Source organism: Leuciscus leuciscus, assembly GCF_965113295.1.
Source record: "Leuciscus leuciscus genome assembly, chromosome: 5".
Taxonomy (NCBI): Eukaryota; Metazoa; Chordata; class Actinopteri; order Cypriniformes; family Leuciscidae; genus Leuciscus; species Leuciscus leuciscus.
Window position 1 is genome coordinate 25,407,564 of NC_138729.1, and position 17,826 is coordinate 25,425,389.

The following is a 17,826-nucleotide window of genomic DNA, read 5'->3' on the forward strand; positions in this document are numbered from 1 at the left end:
AAAATGGAGACTGGATCGATAGTGTATTGTCAAACAACGTTTATATCCGTATGATTGTATCTCTCTCGGCGTTTCAGAAAATTATTAAACAACAGCTCAGTGGTAATCACAAAATGACTGTTCCGTTATACAGACTACAAATCATACATTTCTTTAATTAGATAGATTATAAGTTTCAGAATGGTTCTGGACACTTCAGATATTATGGATCGTGTGCGTGTTCTTGATGAAGTTCCTGGGTGGCTGCAGAAAACCCCAAGATATCTGTGGATAATGTCCTCATGGTGATTTTAGTGGGTAGCAAGCTCTCCAACAGAGACTCTGAAAGACAGACACAGTCGTTGAGATTAAAACATGGTCACTTTGAAATCCACTACTATTTTAGTCAAATAGTCCTTCACCTTAAAAAGTTATCGAATACTGTTTGTGAAGCCTCTACTCCATTTTAAGTGAGAATACTATCTCAACAGCTGTTTATGAGCACTATTCATTTACAACACCCTTAAATTAAGAGTTTAAAAAGTCAAGATGTACTCTGGGCTTCCTGTCTCATGGACACAGATATTTTAACAATTCAGAAAAGATAAATTACTATCTGGCGGCAAACTGATATTTGAGCACAGCGATAAAGGTTAGGATCATGATTTTTCAGTAGTATTACAGCACACCTTGAGTGTAGCCTATGCTAGCTCTGTGTGTAGCCTATACTAGCTCTGTGTGTAGCCTATACTAGCTCTGTGTTGTTTGCTTTTGGACCTGAAAACATGTCACCCAAATTCGGCCATCAGTATGGCAATTCACAGGACTTCTACATACCTGTGCAACTGCCTCCCTCTGCACTAATACCTAAAAGAGTTGTAAAGCATTCAGCCAAGTCCTCCTCTGTCATATGTTCACCTGAAATGTACATATAAGTAATTACTAATTATTAATCACTTGTTCAAAATTATGCTGTGTACAAAAAACTGTCAATAGAGCGGTTTCCCGGACAGGGTTTAAATAAAGCCAGGAGTAGGCCTTAATCTATAAGAGTTAATCGTGGTTTAAAAAATGGCTTTCTGAAACACAGATTAAGTACAGATTCAATTAAAAACATTTCACACACATTTTCATTATTAAAAATTCAATAATCTATATTCACTATTCAAATTTCACTTCCAAAGTATTCATTCTGTTTCAAAAATACAACCTATAATATTCGACAGGCAATTTTCGGTCCATTTATTAAGTGAAATCTTAAAGGTGAATAATGGATTATTGAAATTTTAATAATGAAAATGCTTGTGAAATGTTTTGAATTGAAATATTCACAGCTTAAATAAACAGCCATGTTGAATTTCAGCCCATAAAAATGCAAGTCCTAAAAAATTTAAAATACAAACCATTAAAATGCAAGCACGGTTAATGCAATGTATATTTTGTTCAATTAGTGCAATTAAACAAGCTTTTTTTCTTTTCTTTTTTTTAACATTTGCCATTATTTTACTTCCATAGCTCAAGCTCAGTCAATCTAGCAACTTATGCTTGGGCTTAACCTGGTCCAGGGCAGGCTAAATGTCTAAAATGTTGCACAGTTCCTCTAGCACTGATCGACAGGAACACAATGATATTTCCACTGACTCTTTCACATACCATTATTTGACTTTATTAACCACTATCAGTCCAAAAATAAGTATACAGTATACAGAGAATCAACTTAAATAATAAATCAAATAAATGGGCTTCAATGATAAATGATACAACAACATACAGTAGACCTACAAACAAATGAGATTTTGAAACAGCTGGTATGCTCCACATGGAGATCTGATCTCACCATCATCGAGTCCGTCTGTGATTACATGAAGAAACAGAATAAACAGAGACAGGCTAAATCCAGAAGGACTGCGTCAAAGTCTCCAACACGCTTGAAGATACCTACCTGCAAAGCTGCGGTACTGTGAAAGTATTAGGCACTTAATGCTGTAAAGTAAGGATGCTTTCAAAAATAATGTCATAAATGTATTTATTTATCAATTAACTTCTATTAACTAAATCAAATCAATATTTGGTATGACCACCCTTGGCGTTTAAAACATCTTTTGTCCTAGGTACACTTTTTCAGGTAGCTTTGCAGGTTGGTTTCTTTAAGCGTCTTGGAGATTTGCCACAGTTCTTCTGGATTTAGTCTGTTTTAGTTTTTTCTGTTTCTTCATGTAATCACAGACAGACTTGATGATGATGAGATCATATCTACGTGTGGAGCACGCCGGCTGTTTTCAGACTCCTTGTGATATTTTCTTGAATGTGCAAGTCAAAACCTTTCTCTGTTAATTATAATAATTCTTTCTCTGGTATCTCATCAAGTTACCAAAAGTATTGGTAAAACTCATAAAAACATATTTACCTCTAGCCTGCAGTAACTCCAGTAGTTCGTCTCTGTCAATAGTATATGTGCCCTCCTCGTCTGCCCTTCCAAGCACCTGAAAGGCATTGCAAAGCTCCTGTCTGGAAATGCCAGAGGCAGGTCTGTGGTTGATATACAGCTTAATGAACTCCTCCAAATCGATGTCCGTCACATAATTTCTGGTCTCAGCATAGCGGCTGAACTTCACCTCATTTTGCATGTCTTCCAGCTTCAACAAAACACAACCATGTGTTGACAAGGATTGAGTGCTAGTCCACCAAACGATGACAGTTTTGTATGGTAGAATGAATTGGTGATTGCAACAAAGCTTGTACCTCTTGCTCAGTTGGATAGAAGCCAAGCGCTCTCATTAAGAAGGGCACATCTGCTAGAGGGATACGCGTGGACACAAGCCGTGTTTCCATGGTGTTGAGGTCCTGATTCTGTAGCTGGCAATAGTAAAAATATTCCTCCATTTCCTAAAGAACAAATCATAATATGGTCTGGCCTGGTAACATGTTAAGCAAGCATGTTATTATTTTTATTAAGTTGTGATTTGAACTGTAAAAATGCTACAGTAAAAACCTAATTGGTTAACGGTAATTTCACTTACTAAATGCAGGGGGGAAACAATACATTTAACCTTACATTTCATGTAATTTTAAAGTAAAATACTGTTAAATGTACCGTTTTTGGAAGTTAAAAAGAACAAATTATAATTTACATTTGAAAAGATGACATTCCAAGAATTCCCTGTATGACACTTCACATTTGATGGCATTTTGTTTAAATAACTGTATTTCTTAGTCTTTGTTTTCAGTTATGTATATTAGGGTTTTACAGGTTGTTCTGTAAATGTTTACATTTTATTGGGGTTTTTTTTCTGTAATTTGTTTTAGGATGAACGGATGTAAAAGACACTGCTAAAAAAATTATGTAATTTTTGACCTACATACAGGACAATGAGAAAAAAGAAAGCATTAAAATAGAGATCTCAAACCCTGAAGAGTTGTCCATCTCTCCCTCCCTCCAGTAGATTGTAGAAGGGCAACATGTCTTTCCCTCCGAGTGCAGCTGATGCCTCCAATGATCTGCATGTTTGCAAAAGCTAATTATGCGACCACATTTTGTGACAGACACAATCAAATATATAGTTGATTTGAATTTCAATCCTAAACAGCTTTTTAAATTCATGTACAATTATTATTATACACATATATTTTATGACCTCATATTAAAGGAATAGTTCACCCAAAGAAAAATATCCATGTTTAAAACTTTATAAACTATAATCACTGGCTTCTGGAAATTGCCGTGCGCGCGTTCACGAGAGAGTTACGTGGTTTTCACGAGGCATCTATTCTCACCTAAGCTTACGCTACACCTATGTCATATGTCATGAGTTGGGTCATAGGTCACCCTTCCACCCAAACTTGACTCTCTCTCTCATGAACGCGAGTACAGCCGTTACCGGAAGCCAGTGATTATAGTTTATATCCCTTCGCTTTGCTTCAAAAGGCATTTATTAACCCACTGGAGTCGTAGTGATTACTTTTATGGATGGATGCACTTTTTGGAGCTTCAAAAACCCAGGCACTATTCAATGCCATTACAAAGCTGGGAAGAGCCAGGATATTATTTAATATAACTCTGAATGTGTTCGACTGAAAGAAAGTCATATACAGCTAAGATGGCTCAAAGCCCAATTTATACTTCTGCATCGAACTCACGCAGTAGCTACATCGTAGGCTGTGTAGCGCGCATATCCTTCGGCGTACCCTGACGTGCACCTCTCCAAAAATGTAAATGCACTGTGATTGGTCTGCTTGAACCCCTCCCTCGGGTTTCACATGCTCCCTCTACATGTGTAATTGCGCGTCAACATGGACAACGACGCAGAAGTATAAATGAAAACCAACGCGTAGCCTACAGCGTAGAGGCTCCGGCGTAGGTCTGATGCAGAAGTATAAATCAGCCTTAAGGGTGAGTAAATTATGGGATTAATAAAATTTTTTGATGAAATATTCCTTTAATTGAGCAACTACATGATATATTATGACCTAGTTGATGAGTCAACTGCAAAAAACTGTTGACTTTTACACATGTACTTCAAACTTACGACAAATTGAGCTCCCATGACAAGACAGTGCAGTCTTGTCCTCCAGCAGTGAAAATATTTCTACCATCGTAAGAGACAGCTAGAGTTGAGACGCCTGTTGAGTGACACATCACTGCAAAGGACTTATGAGGGTTTCCATCCACAGGCAAAATCTGAATGCCAACCTACATCAAGGAGAAAAAACAGGAATGAAATGAGACTTAAATCATAGTAAAGGAAATAAAATTGGAAATAAAATAATGGCTCATGCTGATACCAAGAGATCTTAGTAAGACATTAAAGAGATCAGTTTATATATGTGTAATAGTAGTAGTTATTATCAAATGCATGGTTTATGAGGCCTGAAACACTTTTTTACCTCATCTTGTGTTATATATGCCATGTAACGAGAATTAGGGTCGCCATCATTAGATGCAGGTAAGATGGCCATCTTTTTCACTGGAGAACCATATGAGGGCCCAATGACTGTTTTTCTGTTTAGACAAAGCACACCATCACCAACAGATATACAAAATAAAAAAATATCAGAAATGAGTTAATCTTGTTTTATTTTGGATCAGATAATTTTTATTCCTTAGCTCCTTAGAAAACTGCTTAATATAGTAGAGTGAAAAAAATATTTCATTTAGAAGTCAGAGCAGTTCATTTCAGCATAAAAAAATCTAGTCTACTATTGTACAGTGCAACAGTTAGTTCCAGTCCTCGAATATGATTGGTCGAGCAGCGTTACAAGAGCTCTGCAACAGTTCAGCTCACTACAGCACTGAGGGTGTTTACCTTTGGAATTCAGGAGACCTGTAAATCCATTGACCTTTATTTGTATTACCACACTTAACATGAAGTCATCACTAAGTCCTTTCCTGTCACTTATGGATGATGACAAAAGTAGCCTACTTCAGATGAATCTTCTGTTTCTTTGTCCGTAGTCATAACACGGATGTTTATCTTTACACAATTATTAACTTATTTCCCTTTTGGATCATAAGAAGGCCATAATAAAATATCCTTGAAATCCCATTCTATTATCCAAATTTAGGTTTATGAAAATCATTGTTTCCATTTAAGTTTCTCTACAAATCACATTTAGACAGAATGGTTTGGCTTTTGCTTCACTTGAAATTCTGCAATAAACGAATCAACCAGGCTGCGTTTCCCAAAAGCATCATAAGCTAATTTGATCGTAGAGAACAGTGGTGGCAATGGTCTCTCCGATCAACTTGTCACGCTGCTTTTGGTAAACACAGTCGAGATTGCTGTTTATTTCAGTGACATTTCTCTTTGTTCTGCCAATAGGAAAACTGCAAACCTGCACATTTTGGAGGTAGCATTGAAGAGCTTCATCTTATACAGGTTGGAAGCTGTAAGGAGGAAGTTTTCGGGCGTCAGAGGAGGATACCACACCATGCAGGTGGGCACAGCACTCTGTTCGATCTGATCAGAGCTCAAAATCAACAACTCATTTTCACCGCTGTTCTGCAGATCATACTCCACCTGTATACAGACAGGAAGATGTGATACGTTTCACACAGTTCAACAAGTTAAACACATAGAGAGCAAGATCATATTAGAAAACAGGGACGCACCAGCCTGCGATCCATGCCAAGAGAGAGCAGACGAGGCTGATTGCTGTCTAAATCCACTCCAAACAGCAGATCCTGAATGGGTTTATAATGTGAGTGGTGCCTGCCCTGGTACTTCCAAATCTCTTGGGTCCCCGATTTACACCGAAGGAGCAATGTCACACTTTTTCCAGTGTCCTGGCAGAAGGGAAATACAAATGCGAAACAAAGGATTTAAAAAAAAGCGGCCTCATAAAATCAAGAACATTACTGTTACAGTAAAAAAAATTATAGTAAAAATAAAACAATTGAAAGAAATTTTTTGTCTGCAATTTTTTTATATTTATTTTTCCCCTAAGGTCCACTTAGTAAAAATGTTGTGCCAGAAACAGTAATGTTTAAGTTTTTCATTTCACATTATTTCACAATGTGACAGGTTCACAAAACAATCTATGCTAAAATGTATTGTACAAAATAAACTAAAACAAAAATGCAACTCCTACTAACCGCAGCAGCCAGGTAGCACGAGTCCTGAGAGAAGGTGAGATGGGTAATGCTGTCCTGACTGTACTTCAAACACTCTTTACCATCACTTTGAAGTGTACAGGAATCAACAATCTGCAAAGCCCCACTGGCAAAGCCCACTGCCAGGTAAAAACCTAGAACAGGGCAAATTCACACAGATCGTATATGTATAATCGCAATTTGTGGCATCCTCCATAATCCTATTTTAAAAAAATAGGTGGTATGAATGCCATTTTAGTCGCTTCCAGTCTGGACAGTCCTAAACTCTTGAATCAGACAATGTACCTATATAGCTGAGCTAAAACATATATTATATGTTAACTATATTATAATAACATGAGTGAGATCTTGTTTTGTAGTTCACCTTGTGGATCGTAGGTAATACACTGGATCTGTTTGTGGGGCTGGAAGACCCTGCTGCAGACCACCTCTTTACGCTCATAATCCCAAACCTTGATTGTGCCGCTGTGGCTGCCCATAGCTACTAGTGGTTGTTTGGGGTGGCAGGCAACTGCTTCCAGAGGTTCTGGATGTTCCTTCAGAAGGGTCTGTGGAACATGTCTCTGTGCATTTACATGTACTACAGTTGCACAAGTAGTAGAGAGAACAACATTTCTGTAATTGGAAGGAAGGAGAGAAACATATTTATTGCATCACGGAGTAAGAATTTAATAATGTTGCCTCTATATTTCAGCCTCCAGTGGTGGTATAAACAGATGCAAAGGAATAGCAGAAGCAGAGATAGTTAGTACCCTACTTTAAAGGGATAGTTGACCCTAAAATTTAAATCCTGTCATCATTTATTCACCCTCATTTTGTTCCAAACCTGTATTACTGTATTCTTTCTTATTTTTTGTCCATACAAATGGAAGTCAACCGTCACCAAAACTGTTTGGTTACCAGGTTTTTTCTAAATATCTTCTTTTATGTTCAGGAGAAGAAATAAAGTCATACATGTTTAGAATGACTTGCGGGAGAGTAAATGATGATAGAATTTTCATTTTTGGGTCAACTATCAATTTACTGTCTATATGTACTCTGTTATACAGATGGTGCATCCAATCTACACACTGCAGTCTTGTTAGCAGTTTAGGCTTTTAACTGATGACTTGTGTATCTCACACTTATTGCTGAGGTAACATATTTTAATAAAATAAATGCTAAAGTTTCTCTCTAAAATGTTTTTAAACAATAATTCATATATAATCCTGACTTGCTCATAATTTTTTAATTAAATAATTTGTTATGGCACATTTATCATAATAAATGTTTGATCTTTCTGAATTTCTCACCTTATAACAAAAGGTTTGGCATGCAGTGTGCAGTCTTTTGGATATCCCAGGCTGCTAGTGGAAGGCTTTTCTTTGGAAAAGGAGATGGATCTGATGGGATCCATGCTAAACTCATTGTAAAAGTTGACGATCTTGAGATTTCCATCATAGAATTTGATTTGGCCATTCACGTCGCCTGTTACTATGAAACTTGACAGAGAACAAATGAAGACATGTATACAGATTTTGCAATGGCATAAAATAATGTCAAACAGAAAAACAACAAATGCATAACAAAGTATAACATACAACAAGTGTAAATGTGATAGGCACAACCTTGCAGTGGCTGCACAGTTAGCTTATTAGGATTTATTTGAAAAATCTTAATGCACAAATTTGCCATAAACTGTATCTGTGTGTCATATATACCTGTCAGTCAGAGTCAATACAGTGATCGCTTCCTTCTGGAGAGGCACAATTTTCATAGCTTTCCTCACTATGGTCTGAGAAGAGACAGACTCAGTCTGCTTGTCCCAGAGAACTATATTCCCAGCTGAGGTGGCTGTAAGAGCCTGCACACCGTCGTAGTGGAAGATGGACTGGCTCAGGGAACCTAGCACCATATTGAAGGTCTGAATGGGGACATATTTGCAAAAGGTCAATGCCAAAAGCAGAGCAGAATACATCACAACAGCACACAGAAATGTAACCTGATGAAAGGTTCTTCTGCCAACCTTGTCAGTAATTTCAGGAGCAGAGAATTCCAGATGTCCCCTTTCCTGAGCAACACAATTCATTGTTATATACAGACAAGTAAATCAGTAAATCATAGTAAAATAGCAAATCAGTAACACAAATAAATAATTCCTACCCAGTTGTAGAAGAGAACCTGAGTGCTGCTGTTGCTAACCAACTGTGTGCTGTCAGTGGGATTGAAAAGTATTTGATTCTGGGAAGACATGGAGAATGTTTATATGTTAGACACATTTAAAGCTGACTGATAATCAGTATTCATAAAGTTTTTCAGTATTTCATAAAAATGTAAATTAAGACATTGCTGCTTTTCAGCTTTTGTGTATGTGTTCCCCTAGTAAAAAAATAATATACCAAAATGTATTTGAAATACATTTATTTTATGCTAAGTATATTTACATTTACATATTAATGTAATTAATATAAATACCCTGCAATTGTATTGTTGGTATACTAAATTGATATACTTAAAGTCTACTAAATTGGAAAAACAAATTTTGTACTAAATGCCCTTTAGTTATCTAGAAATAGTGCTGTAGTGAAGATAATACTTCAGTATATTTGATTGTGCTAAAGTGGAACTATTGCAAATATACTTTAGGTACACTTTAAATATCTTGCATTTAAAGAATAATATTAAACAGATATCATACTATCTTTACTAATAGTGATATTAACACATTAGGCTTAATATTAAGAAATGTGCATTGTGCAATAAAGAAGTATTTTATAATAAAAAGAAAATGTAATCATAATATTTATATCAGTAAGTCTCAAGCGATACATCAGTAAATATGTTAATGGTTTTGTAGTATACTTAGTATGAATTAAACATATTTTAAATACATTTTGGTATACTTTTTTTCAGTAAGGTCAGCATAATAACCTCATCGAAGCACAATTTTGCAACATACCTGGCAACCATATTTTGGGCTGAGGTCAACTTGACATTGTGGGCTGTCGCTTTCATCTGTCCAGTCCCAAATACACACTCGCTGATCCATAGAAAAAAAGTACTTAGGTCAGTGTATTTGTAACCAGTGAAAATATTATGTGATTTCATTTGACCTTTTTATGTTCATCATCATTTCAGTTAATAAAGTTTTCATTTTCATATCTCCCTGGGATCAACGTCTCTTTTGGCAAGTTATGATAGATGCTGGAAATACACGGCTCCTGGACGGTGCATCTAAGATTACGTAAGATGTCTACAGTGTGTGAGGTTATGTAAAAATATGATAAATAATATAAAACATTATGTTTTAAACCTGTACTGCTCCAGCTCCAACAGTCGCCAGATATTTTGAATCCTTTGATAGTGCCAAGGCAGAAACTCCACCCTCTGGATGACAGTCAAACAATGTCCGCACAGGAATCCTACAACATATGTTATGGATCGACATGAAATGAAAATTATTTTGTAAATGCATGTTATAGATCTTATTGTGATTGATTCATCCATGTATAGGTTTCTTTATTGTCCATCTTGTAATTCCTAATCAAAATGTCATAACACGATCTTCTGTTGAAACAACACACTTCTCTCTAGTGATGTATGCCGAATTTCTCCAAACATTTAGTCCGCTTAATCAACAACCAATGGATAGGATGGCTAGAACAACCAATTATTCTTTTTCAATAATCCGTTTCACTTCGATGTACATCACAATATGGAAGAAAAGTATGGAAGAAACTTTAGTTTCATCACGACTTCAACAGGTTTTTTGAAAATCATATTCAAGACCATCAAGTCCTTACAGTCAGTTGTAAGGGCAGATTTACAAAAACAATATACAGTAAATAGATTGTATAATCAAACACACATATATTCATATACATATACTCAGAGTTACCCTGTATAAGTATCCCATATAATAACAAGACTCTCTCGGCCCATGTCCGCTGTCACAAGCCAACGCCTGTCTTCACTGGCACACAAACAGGTGATTGGACTGCAGTGGCCCTGTAGACACCAAACAGCACAAAAGGAACATGTTTACAATAAAAATTGAGGCTTTAGATTAACTTGATTTGCTTTCTTAGTTTGTAGCCAAATGAGCCTCCTACTTGTAACAGATGCTGAGCATTAGAAGTGTGATCATACAGTACAGCAACATGAGCACAAATATACAAGATGACAAGCCTATCTTCATCCTGCAGGCTGATAACAGGTAGTGTTTGGTTGATCCCATAAGCCCAGTCAAGGACCTGCAATTGCAAAGATCAAAGTTTTAAATAAAGATGTGAAATAAAGAAACTAAGGTATAGTGGGTATAGTGTTAAGACTTTGACAATAATATGATTTTACTTAACAAGATCAGTATTGTTAGCTCCTAAATAAACTTATTGTAATTATATAATGCATAATACAGTAACGTTTTATGACTGCTTTTCATTGTGAAACATAACATCTTTTTAGTTTTAGAAGATACTAATATCTGGACAAATTAAAGTAAATAAAAGGGTAATTTTATCAAACCATTAACTTACCAGTGGGTGAGTTTTCTTTCTGTTCTCCTTGGCAATGAAAGGCAATGATGTGGTTGTGTAAACTTGTGAATCCGCAACATTCTCTCCAAGACTGGATAGTTCATTTCTTCCTTCTCCAACTTCTTGTCCTCCTTCATCGTCATCATGTAATGCTTTCTTCATATGATTATCTACTGTGCTTTTCTGCTCCCTCGAGCCTTCAGTTTCTGCATCTGTCTTATCTGCCGTTGACATTGCTCGTTGTGCCTTGAAAGCTGGAGAATTTGATCTCAATCAGAATCACGATGTTACCAGATGAAACCGCTAGAATCTCTGCGCGTAACGTTAGGTTAGCCAGGATAATTTAGTCTTTCTAGTGCCGTAGAAATCAGTTACCTCTGTTAAAGGTTTGTTTAACAAAAAGTTTGAATTAAGTAACACGTGAACACGTGCAAAAATGCACGTAATCTCTTGCAAATACGAATGTCTCGCACTCGTACATACGATGAAGTTGTTACCTAGCCATTGATCTAATGACCCACGCACATCACGTTGCTAAGATACGGTCACGTGGGAGGACAACAATGACAGCTTTGCTGATTTAGAGGAAAATCCCCCAATAAAGGAAGTCAACTTAAAGGAACACTCCACCGTTTTTTTAAATAGGGCTTATTCACCTTCTTTCCCACATTTAGATAGGTGGGCAAATGCATTTTTGTCTCAGTGCATGCATTGTTTTAGTTTGACAGGGTCGGCGCTAGCTTAGCTTAGCATAATGAATGGAATCCTTTGTTGCCAGCTAGCATGTCCTGAATAAAAGTGATATAAAAAATAAAAAAAACCCTACCTAATTACTTCTTGTGGCCTGTGTATTCACAACAAGTACAAATAGCGATGCAGATTAACACTAGGCGATTTCCTAGGCAGATATTGACTTATATATTAAGGACTATATTAGGGGGAAGCACTGGCGAAGCACTGCTACTTGGGCGTGATATCTCTGCGCCCAAGTGGCAGTGCTTCGCCTGTGCTTCCCCCTAATATAGTCCCAAGTCAAAATCTGCATAGGAAATCGCCTAGTGTTAATCTGCATCGCTATTTGTACTTGTTGTGAATACGCAGGCCACAAGAAGTAATTAGGTGTTTTTTTTATTTTTTTATATCACTTTTACTCAGGACATGCTAGCTGGCAACAAAGGATTCCATTCATTATGCTAAGCTAAGCTAGCGCCAACCCTGTCAAACTAAAACAATGCATGCACTGAGACAAAAATGCATTTGCCCACCTATCTAAATGTAGGAAAGAAGGTGAATAAGCCCTATTTCAAAAAACGGTGGAGTGTTCCTTTAAGTGTGTTATAATAGGAAATGTATAAACATCAATGTTGAATCCAGTTGGGCGGCCTTAATATTTCGAAGGAAACCATGATCTGCTTTGATAAGCAGAAAGTTCAAAAGAATAGCATTTATTTGAATTTTAATGTATCCTAGCTGAATAAAAGTATTTATTTTTAAAAGCCCCACACTTTTTAATGATATGTAGTAGGCTATATTATATTTTTCAGAAAAATAAACCAAATATGTTGCCACAATAGAAACCTACCACTAAACAGGGACTTATAGACTTTTCAGCTAAATTTAAACAACAAAACAGTAAAGAAACACAAAACAATTTATGAAACAGCTAAAAAGTTAAATGAAGGCTAACAACACAGCTGAACTTGTATAGGCTTACTAGTTGACACTTTCCTGAATGTATGCCAGTGTGGTTTTATTTTAATCTCTTGATACCAAATAGCAATTAAAAAATGGGTGCTTTATATGGATGTAGTCCAATTTTAGTGTGCACTGCAGTTATGCAATTATGGCAGTTTTGAGCTACATGTCTGAAAACAACTAAAACCATTGCTAGTTTCACTGTAAACCTGCACTTGTGTAATTGGACATTTAAATTAAAAATATTTACTGAGATGTAGCCTTTTTACATCTTTCAGTAAAAAAAAATAAAAAAAATAAAATAATCTGATTTTAGTTTTTCAAAGAAAGTGTTTGTTTTATTTCTCAAATCTGTATCAATCTCTAGTAATTTGACACTTTTCACTGACTGTGATGACTCGTTTTTATGGTCATAAGCATCGTAAATCCTAAAGTTTTTTATATTTTAATTTTTTAAAAATGTATTTATAACACTTTACTTTATATGATCTTTGCATCAAATTACAAAAAAACGCTGCTGTGAGGCTGCTTCAAATACAGCAGCAGGAGTGACTGTATTGGCATCTTTCTCTCTTCTGACTGCCGTTATTAATCTCTGTCTATTTTTTTTTCTTCCTGTTTTTGAAAGTTGTGAAAACACTCCTGTGGAGTTTTTGTATTGATATTTGAGCAAATACAAAAATATATATTTAATGTTGTCTCTCATTCATAGAGGTTTAACTAAATATGACGACTTCCACTTCTGAGAAACACGGAAATGTGAAAAAGGACTATCAAGCAAGTCATAGTTCTCATGCAATATGGTGAGGAACAAAGATCTTTCTAAAGATGAAAAGAATGAAATGGTGCAATGTTTTGCAAAAGGCATGAAAACAACTATAATTTTTACAAAAAAATGAATAGGTAGGCTATTTAAAGCAAAAAAGTCTCTGCAGTCCCAAAAAAACACATGCTGGCTGGCAGTTTTGCATAAAGTTGCATTTCAGCCACCCCTAACCAAAGCTCACAGAGAGAAACATTTACATTGGGTTTAGAAATACATTTTCAAACATTTTTACACAACATGCGTTGTCCTGCATGAAAATCCTTTTATTTCAGAAGGCACTCTCTTTCTTTTTATACCATAGAGAAAATATAAACATATCTTGCAGAAGTCATTTTGACATCCTCGGGGACCCTAAATGGGCCTTCCATCTCACTTCCCAATATTCCAGCCCAAATCATCACCCGCTCTTCACTGATGGGGTGGCCATTCACCAACCATCCAGAAATCTATCTATCTAGACCAGAGGTCTTCAACCCTGCTCCTGGTGACCCACTGCCCTGCAGAGTTTAGTTCCAACCCTAATAAAACACACCTGAAGTTCTTCAGGATCTTGAAAACACACGGGCAGGTGTGCTGAAGTAGATTAGAAATAAACTTTGCAGGACAATGGGTCTCCATGAGCAGGGTTGAAGACCTCTGATCTAGATCATCCATTGTAGTACAGCATTGCGTGAGCTTAGAATTATAAGGTTCTATCTCCGTTTAGGGTAGTTCTGAGATATTAAGCATCAAAGTTTTTACATCCCAGCTGGCAATGGAGAGATAGAACCTTTTTATTTTATTAATAACTACTAACAAAATATTTTTTTACAAAAATAACACCACACAGGCATTAATAAACACCTAATGGATCATATTATGTCAAAAACTCAATTTCGACCAAAAGTGGAGATAGAACCTTATAATTCTAAGCTCACGAATTTGGTCAGTGAATAAAACTATTTAAAAATGAGTCTTCATGCATTTCTAAGCCCAATGTAAATGTTTTTCTTTGTAAGCTTCGGGGATAGGGGTGGCTAAAATGCAACTTTACGCACAACTGCCAGCCTGCATGGAAAGATTATTGGGACTCCAGAGACACCAGCAGCTTCAAATACTGTACCTGTTTGCTGCTCAACAGTATAGCTTTTGTTATAGCTGCCCTTTTAATAAAATTAATTTGTTTGACCGAAACGTTCCTTAACAAGCCTTTATCTTACAGAGTTCTTCTGTGCTCTAAATTACAAATCTTTTGATAGTTTGATAATCTCTATTCAGTTTGCGCAAAATATTAGTTTATTTCATGCCTTTTGTAAGACACTGCAGACTGTACCATTTCATGCTTTTCATCTTTAGAGAGATCTATCTTCCTCCCCATACATGAGAACTGTGACTGCTTAATGATGTGGAACAACCTCTTTAATTAGGTTTTCCAATTACTTAAGAAGACCTGGCAAACTATTTAATGACTCTATCTGAGACTGATACTAGTTATCTAAAAAAATATGAAAAACTAAAATCTGAATGTTTATTGTGCTGAAATCTGATATTTCACTTGCATAATAATTTGGATCACAGTAATCTTTAAATAGTTAATCAACTCTGGTTTCCCATATTTCTTGAAATGTCATGTTTATTATGAGTGTGCTTCTTGCCAATCAAATATCATTAATCAAAATTATTAGATTTTTCTATGGATCTGGTTCTTCACAAAATGTTGAAAAGTGAAGTGAATTTACCCAGATGCTGCCAACCAAGGAGGAATATAACCAGCTTGCAACATATGAGTGAATAAATATCTTTTAAAATAATTTTTCAAACCAGTAGGCCAACATGAAAATGGATCAAATTTTTAGGGCTCAATTGGGTTAAACGGGGATAATAATAATAAAATAAAAATGTTTTACTAACTGTCTGATTATGGATTAAAATACATTTAAAATATAGATTAAAACAAATACTCAAACGAATAAAATAATAAGAATAACTGCATGCTTAAGGAATTTAACAGTAGTAGGCTTAGGCTATATATTACATCAGTCACCTGGCCTATGGTGTCAAAGCGCAAACGCTCAAAGTGATCGGTGCATTTGCTGAAAGTAGTGCGCTCTACAGAAGAGCAGTGTTCCTCAAAACGAACATTCATCCATTTCCAATATTAACTAAATAACGCATCATGTTCCAAGCATATTTACAGTAATTACTGGGGATCATTTCTCTTTAGAACAAACAAAACCGACAAAAGGAGTACACACATTCCTGGAATGTGTATATACATATATATCCTTCCGCCACTTTTTGTGGTTTTTCAGACTGTTTAGGTCTATCGGTCAGTACAGAAGCCCCGCGTGAACTGTGTATATCACAGAGAATATCGCACTTAAAATAACAAACAAAAAAAGCGAAATTGCTGGGTTGGTATTTTTGTTGACATCTAAAACATATGGATCGACCTCGCTTTGGTTTTAAAACGGACTAAATCGTCTCTGTTTAGGAGGGGAAAAAATCAGCAGAGCTAGCTGAAGTAGCAGGCAGCATTAGTGGATACTTGAATAACTGGAGGAGTAGCTTTACACGTTGGCTGTCACTAGATCAACTGTCAGCTAACAAGTCAAATAGCATATTCCGCACTCGTTCGCGGTGTAAACGTTTTTTTTTTCAAACAGTCAGAAAACTCTGCTCAAGCTGTCGTTTATGGGATCACCATGTCCATGAAGCCGCAGGCCGGTGGTAATCGCAAACCCGGCGGAAGCAACAGCGGAGCCGCTGCGGCCTCCGGTACCGGGGGAGCAGGAGGAGGCGTCGGACGCCAGAACATAGGCAGGTGGGTTCCGAATCTGCAACATAACGGGGGTTTAATTTGGAGGACGGATGAGCGCGAACCTACTGGGGGATGCGGCATGCCCGCACTTGTGTCGTAGTTTAAAAACGCAGGTTGTGAATTTGCAGTGGTCTGGATTGAGCGCAAGTAGGCCGATATAGGCCAAGTTCTCAGGACAGGGATTCGTTCACACGTTAATGGTCACAAACCCATCGCGGTTATAAAATAACTGCTGATAGCGGACAATACGTTCGTGAATATTTGAGAGGGGCGTGTTGTCTGTCTACTGTGGTGATGAATAGGTTCAGGATGAATTGCCTTTTTGCCGGGGAAATATGGCTGTGCCAGCTTTTCCCCACAAGACAGATGCAATTATGTAGTTCTGGAATGTATTCTAATGTGACTTATCGATTTTGACATTTGAATAACGTTCAAAGAAATGCTTTGAGAGTCCTAAAATTAAAATAGCAGCAGCAGCGATACAATTCAATGTAACGTAGTGTTGTTCGCCAGCTAACTAGCCAACATTTATTTGGTAATACTGTTAGTAATCTATTGCTTTTATCCGCATGACAGTCACGTTTTTTATATATATATTTTAGAAATTGCTCAAAATAAAATTAAGAGGTCCTTAATAGACGATAATTACATTATTTCTACACCGTTTTATCTTTTCCCTTAAAATTGTGTCAATCCCAATAAAATTGGTGGTTATGAATACCTTATCTTTTTACTTGTATTATTTATCTTATCTGTCTAACGACAAAGTTCTGTCAGGTCTGATTTTTAAACCGTTCTGACGGCCTGTGAATCGACGTTATGGGAATTCATCCTCCCAAATGAGAAGTCACATGTTAGCTCTCTGTGTCACTATTGAGAATGACATTAACCCAGTTTCCGTTCTAGTTTTCTTGCATTTGGTTTACTTGAGAACACCAGGGCAGAATTGCGTCTTTCCTGCTACTAATGATTTGGGAAACGAACGTTTTGGGACTATTTGTCAGACGGGTGCATTTCCGATGAGTGGCGGCGCTAGAGGGGAAAGTCAGATCTCAACCTTGACGTTTCCAAGAGGTTGCATGTATAAGTCCGTCCTTGCTAGATGACATTTTTGTAAGTATGTTACTTAGAGCGTGCTGTGTTACACGAAAAATATTGTTACGATTTTTATTTGGCTGTAAATGTATTTGGAAACGTGTATTCCTACAGCTAAGAGGCAGAGAGGCCTTTATTGGCATCACAAAGTCGCGCTGCTGCATAGTGAAAAATGTCATTCTTGTTTACACGGAACAACAAGAGCATTATGACTTGTAGAAATTGTGGGAATCGTGAGTGGTGCAGTGAAGCCTACACCGCCTGTAATGCAGCATTTGATTTGTAGTCTGGCTGCTGAAAAAGGAGG

The 17,826-nt window shown here is 36.7% G+C and overlaps 2 protein-coding genes across 12 annotated transcripts in view; one reads left to right on the forward strand and one right to left on the reverse strand.

Annotated features, from left to right (window-relative positions):
* Positions 1-22: 22 nt before the first annotated feature.
* cfap251 (cilia and flagella associated protein 251) lies at positions 23-11,611 on the reverse strand. Its single transcript, XM_082169494.1, has 20 exons — positions 11,104-11,611; positions 10,681-10,821; positions 10,467-10,576; positions 9,882-9,990; positions 9,528-9,608; positions 8,732-8,809; positions 8,595-8,639; positions 8,290-8,492; positions 7,882-8,070; positions 6,954-7,204; positions 6,572-6,723; positions 6,089-6,262; positions 5,812-5,996; positions 4,864-4,978; positions 4,506-4,669; positions 3,387-3,477; positions 2,722-2,865; positions 2,387-2,615; positions 817-897; positions 23-321 (listed from the first exon to the last, which is right to left on the reverse strand). Exons 1-20 carry the CDS (start codon positions 11,335-11,337, stop codon positions 203-205), a joined length of 2,895 nt encoding a protein of 964 aa, XP_082025620.1. The 5' UTR covers positions 11,338-11,611; the 3' UTR covers positions 23-202.
* A 4,289-nt stretch (positions 11,612-15,900) lies between these two features.
* Positions 15,901-17,826, forward strand: part of atxn2 (ataxin 2) — a 30,783-nt gene continuing 28,857 nt past the window's right edge. For 9 of the 11 annotated variants that reach the window (XM_082168967.1, XM_082168977.1, XM_082168975.1 and 6 more), the window contains exon 1: positions 15,901-16,427. In XM_082168967.1, coding sequence (XP_082025093.1) covers positions 16,309-16,427 — 119 coding nt within the window. In that variant the 5' untranslated portion in view covers positions 15,901-16,308. The remainder of the gene's footprint in view (positions 16,428-17,826) is intronic. The other 2 variants (XM_082168968.1, XM_082168970.1) reach the window with 1 other exon arrangement.